Below are 5919 nucleotides of genomic sequence, written 5' to 3'. Positions count from 1 at the left end.
ATGAGTGAAAACTGAAGCTGTGGGCTCTGATAAGATCATCCAGGGGGGAAAATAGCACCAAATGAGGGGAGGGGTCGAGACTCTTGGGAAATAAGTCTCAGAGAGGAATCCTGTCTACCACAGAACACCCAGAGGAGTGTCCAAAGAGGGAAGTCTAGGAGGTTATCAATAGGTCAAGCAGTGTGAGGACTGATAAAAGACGTGAGATTTGACAAGGTGGGCAGTCTCAGCTCATCTTTCCCAGAATATCATAAGAAAATTGTAGGAGTTAAAGATAGAGATCACTGGGCTAAGGAATGACTGGGAAGGGAGAAAATGGAGGTTGGAGGCATTTCAGAAGTCAGGATGCAAAGTCAAGTGTCATGCAGGTGGTGGGAAAGGTTTGTTTGTTTTTTTTGGTCTTTCCTTTTAGTCTAATGAAGACATTTACCATGTTTATACAAAGAAAGGAAGCACTAAATGACGATGTGAGGATAAAGTAAACACAGGCTGGGAGAGAAAGGAAGAGGAATTCAGTGCACAAGTAGAGTTCAGAAAAGTGCCTCAGAAACTAAAAGCATAAGATCTCTTTTCATAAAAGGAAAAAAAAGATTACTCAAATTCTACCATCATTTTGCCACTGGGATTATTTTGCTTTCAAACAATTTGGATGACCATTATTATTCCTGGACTTGAATGTACATGATTCTCATAAACTCAATGTCACACTAAGTAAAACTGCAAAAATCATATACATCTTATAATTACAGTTAATATTTCTTTCAAAAACCAAAGTTCTATTAGTAATACTTTTAATGTTCAATAAATATTTACTGTTTAATATAAGGCAGGCATTTTTCTACAAATTGGAGATTCAACAATAAAGCACAAAAACTGCTGTCCTTAGAAAGCTTATATTCCGGTATAGGAAAACAAACAATAAACAAATAAATGCTTAGTAAAGTCAGATCATGGTAAGTGCTATGGACATACATAAAGCAGGCGGGACAGAGAATGCTGATGTACATATAGCCAAGGAAGACCTTGCTCAGGTAACAGTGGATTGACACCTGAAGGATACAAAAGAATGAACTATGCATTTTTCTGAGAGAGAACATTCGAGGGAGAGGGAATACCAAGTACCAGAGTCCAGGGCAGGTGCATACTTGATGCTTTGAAGGGGAGCACTGAGGTCAAGGTACCTGGAGCTGCATGAGGATGGGAAATGGCAGAACCTGAGGTAGGACAGGGAGTCTAGGCCTGCTACTTTTAAGGACTTTGACTGCTCTGAGATGAGAAGCCTCTGGATGGTTTTGAGCAGATGAATGGAATGAGTTGATTTATTTTTAAAATAATCACTCTGGCTACTTTAAACAGACTGTAGGAATTCAAGGATATAAGGAGAAGTTTTGTAGATGATACCTTTAATCCAGGGAAGAGATGGTGGCTTGGAAAAGGGTGTTAACAGCAGAGGTCAAAAGAGGTGGTCAGCTTTAGCTGTTGTGAAGGTAGGGTCTACTAGATTTGCTAATGTATTGGATATGGGAACTAAAAGAAGAATAAAGGATGACTCCAGGATTTTTGGCCTGAGCAACTAGAAGCATGGCATTGCCATTTACTAAGTTGGGGAAGACTGAAGGAGAAGCAAGTTTGGGAGGGAAGACCAAGAATTCAGTTTTGGATATGGTGAGTGTGAGCTTTAATTCGATTTCTAGGTAAAGATGTCAAATAGGCAGTTTTATGAGATCACAGGGAGCGAGGACACTTAAGAAAGGAGAATGGTCCAAGGAAACGTTTTCCCCTTAAAAAATATGAGTGTAAAGCTAAAACCATGAGTAAGTTTAAAGGCATAGATTGAAATAGTATACAATGTAGAAAACCTCCCATACCTTGAAAGCTCACTTCAACTGCCTTCTGCCCAACTTAACACTTTAAAGACATTTTGATACACATACAAACCTAAGAAACTCCAAGAAGCCTAAGAAAACCCCTTAGGGGTTACCTTGGCCCATGGGCCTCAAAAATAAGAAATTAAGTTTTTCAATGGCATAGCCATTACAAGTTTTATCTTAAATTTGCTTGAAATTTAAGAATACATTAAAACATTATAAAAAGAAATATAAAAAAGCATTTTTTTTTGAGACGGAGTCTCACTCTGCCACCCAGGCTGGAGTACAGTAGTGAGATCTCAGCTCACTGCAACCTCCGCCTCCTGGGTCCAAGCAATTCTTGTGCCTCAGCCTCCCAGGTAGCTGGGAGTGCAGGTGTGCACCACCATGGCCACCTAATTTTTGCATTTTTAGTAGAGACGGGGTTTCGCCATGTTGGCCAGGCTGGTCTTGAACTCCTGGCCTCAAGTGATCCACCCGCCTAGGCCTCCCAAAGTGCTAGTATTACAGGCATAAGTTCCTATGCCAAGTCTCTGAGTTGTCTTTTTATGACAGCTTCCAATTTTGTGTTCACTACATCCCAAGCTGCATGCTTCTTCCCTGAAAAAAGTTTTTTTATATTCTCAAATACAGTATTATATTCCCAGTCAGACAAATACAAAATGCTGCATCTACACAGGTGATACCAAGACTTAAAAGGATTTAAATCTTGCAAGTTATACTTGAAAAAATTCATATGGAAAGGAGTCACTCAATTGCTCATTTTGCATACTGCCAATACCTGAATACTGACTACCTTGAACAAAACTATGACTGTCTGGATTGGTACTGTTTGATGGTCCCGACTCATTTATCATGCTGTTATCTGCACAATTGAAGTCAGATCCCTCAAATGCATCTGACTGTGAAACAAAAACAGTAGTATTGGAATTGGCGCTTGCTGACATATTGGAAGAGGACATCTGGTGGAGCTGTCTCAAGTCTCTTGGGTCTAACACTGAATTACATGAGGGGTTTTCAAGATTCATGCTCAGAAGTCTTGGATTATCAGTTTCTCCCATGCTATCATTGCTGGTTGTCATCATATTCACAGAACAATTTGACAGCATGTTGGGATCAGAAATACCATATAAATCGGCTGGTGGCATGGATGATGCTTCCATTCCGACTATGTCGTCAGCATTGTTATAAATGCAAGCATTAGAAACATTTAAATCATTCTCAACAGGTATTCCCAGGAATGGTGGGATACCTTGTGAATTAGAAGGAAGTGTCCCTGTTGAAAAACTGCTCAGTGGATTTGTATTGACTAAGCGTGAGGTGGGGTGGGCCACTGATGACCAGCTTGAAGAAGGCGGAGGTGGCATTGAGGCATGACGTGACAATCCACTTGAGATGTGCCCAAGTGAGGGATAGTAGGATTCTGCTTGATTTGAAACCCCTGTAGGTCTGGGCATTTCTGTCACAACTGCACCATGAGAAAACAAGTTTGGTTCTGTGGGAGGAAAAATTTATTTTACAAAATTAAACAAAATTATAAAAAGTATTATTTCTAAATTAAAATTGCATATGCACACAAATAAACACACAAAAAAATGTCAAGGAAACCAATGTAACATTTCAAATAAAAATATGTAAAAAGCACTAAAATTATTACACAAATCCAAAATGAAATTCTGTAACATATACCATTTACAAATACAGGTAAAATGATTTTGGCAAGTTACTTTGGCATTATGTACTTTCACTCCAGTTAAATGAAAATCTAGCTTCTGAGGCTCTATAAATGTATTTTTGAAAACTGGAAGATAAATATTAGAATTATAATTAATGGGACTCCAAATAGCCAAAATCATCTCTTACTCTCCACTTTTAGGAGAAAATGGAAGGATGGAGAAAACACTCATTAGGGATAATAAGAAAATACACAACTTTTAAGATATGTTATGACACAATCCTAAGAGACTATAAAATTCACAGTCAGAAAAAATTAATTCTCTATTTATTTACATATTATACAAATGCTTGATAACCTAAACCAGGAAAAAGCACTGATTTAAGAATGTAAGAGGGGGTAGAAAGGACTTCTAATTAGCCCGTTAGCCCTTGGTAGAATTATCTAAACTAGGGATTGGCAATTTTTTTTCCTGTAAAAAGTCAGATAGTAAATATTTTAGGCTTTGTGAGCTATCTACAGCCTCTGTTGGAACTTCTCAACTCTGTTGCCATGGTGTTAAAAAAACAGTTTAGAGACAGTATTTAATCAAATATTCATGGCCGTGTTCCAGTAAAATTTTATTTATAAAAATTGGTAACTAACCAAATCAATAACATTTTTTCCATAACATGATGTAATTAATAAAATTGCTACTGTATAAAAAGCATGTTATTTCTTGAACAATAAATCCCAAAAACACAATCTGTTTCTAACACAACCTTCAGAAGCCATGTTCAATTCATTCTATACTGAAACCAAGAAAAATCTGAAGGAGAGAAAATTTTCAAAAAAGCAGTTATTCATTCCTAAATACAGAATTCCAATATATTGTGCCAAGCTCTGGTCTTTCTGATCACAAGAAATATGCTATAGGAAATAAAATACCTTTTTTGATGTATCTTCCTTCTCCAATTGATCCAAGGGGACCAGGTCTTGGTCTCTCAGGAAAATTACCTGTTAGGATAAAGTTTTTCCATTATTAAATATAATTTGAAAAATAACACTATCAGTTAAAATTCGAAAATCCGGCCAGGGGTGGTGGCTTCCGCCTATAATCCCAGCACTTTGGGAGGCCAAGGTTGTGGATCATGTGAGGTCAGGAGTTCGAGACTAGCCTGGCCAACATGGTGAAACCCCGTCTCTAATAAAAATACTAAAAATTAGTCAGGTGTGGTGGCACATGCCTGTAATCCCAGCTACTCAGGAGGCTGAGGTAGCGGTATTGCTGAACCTGGGAGGTGGAGGTTGCAGTGAGCTGAGATTGCCCCACCGCACTCCAGCCTGGGTGAAAGACAGCCCTGTCTCTACTAAACAAAAACAAAACAAAAATAAAATTTGAAAAACTAAATAAAGCAAATAAAACAAAACCTATTTAAATATGAATCAATTCAAAATATTCTTACCATGATCCTGCCACAGTTTCTGAAAAAGCAGAGTTGTCTTTTGTTTCTTTGATTTATTGCCATAAGTATCTGATTAGAAAGAAACCAGGAAAGCAGGTAAAAAATTAAACTCTCCATTAATAAACAAGTATTTTATTCACATATAGAAAATGTTTTCAATAAATATGTATATAATTTGGATTTAATAAGTATTATAGAATATGTCCCAAATCAGTACTATCAGTAGTAAAGGATATTTTTCTCTTAGTAAAAAATTGTTTAAAGTAATCCTAGCACTTTGGGAGGCCAAGACAGGTGGATCACTTGAGCCCAGGAGTTTGAGGCCAGCCTGGGCAACATGACAAAACCCTGTCTCCACAAAAAATACAAAAATTGGCCGTGCACGGTGGCTTATGCTTGTAATCCCAGCACTCTGGGAGGCTGAAGAGGGTGGATCACCTGAGGTCAGGAGTTTGAGACCAGCTTGGCCAACATGGTGAAACCCCGTCTCTACTAAAAATACAAAATTAGTTGGGTGTGGTGGCACATGCCTGTAGTCCCAGCTACTCGGGAGGCTAAGACAGGAGAATCGCTTGAATTGGGAGCCAGAGGCTGTAGGGAGCTGAGATCATACTACTACGCTCCAGCCTGGTCAAGATAGAGCAAGACTCCATTTCAAACCAACCAACAAACAAAACCCACAAAAATTAGCCTGGTGTGGTGGTGCACACCTGTAGTCCCTGGTACTCCAGAGGCTGAGGTGGGATAATCACCTGAGCCTGGGAGGTTGAAGCTCTGGTGAGCCATGATCATGCCACTGCACTACAGCTTGAGAGACAGAGTGAGACCTTGTCTCAAAAATAAATAAATAAATAATGAGATAAAGCAATATTCATCGTGAGTAGCTTTGAACTACATCCGCAGACTTTTATTCATTTACTCACTCACGTAT

The 5919-nt window shown here is 38.5% G+C and overlaps 1 protein-coding gene across 1 annotated transcript in view; it reads right to left on the bottom strand.

The window, feature by feature from the left end:
- Positions 1-1666: 1666 nt before the first annotated feature.
- Positions 1667-5919, bottom strand: part of REL (REL proto-oncogene, NF-kB subunit) — a 40902-nt gene continuing 36649 nt past the window's right edge. The window contains exons 8-10 of the mRNA XM_017544986.1: positions 4989-5057; positions 4471-4539; positions 1667-3363 (exon numbers count right to left, since the gene is read on the bottom strand). Of these exons, the coding sequence (XP_017400475.1) occupies positions 2585-3363; positions 4471-4539; positions 4989-5057 (917 nt within the window). The 3' untranslated portion in view covers positions 1667-2584. The remainder of the gene's footprint in view (positions 3364-4470; positions 4540-4988; positions 5058-5919) is intronic.

Source organism: Cebus imitator, unplaced genomic scaffold, assembly GCF_001604975.1.
Source record: "Cebus imitator isolate Cc_AM_T3 unplaced genomic scaffold, Cebus_imitator-1.0 Scaffold175, whole genome shotgun sequence".
NCBI classification, from domain to species: Eukaryota; Metazoa; Chordata; class Mammalia; order Primates; family Cebidae; genus Cebus; species Cebus imitator.
The sequence above is the reverse complement of the archived record's forward strand: the minus strand, read 5'-3'. Positions and strand labels throughout refer to the sequence as shown.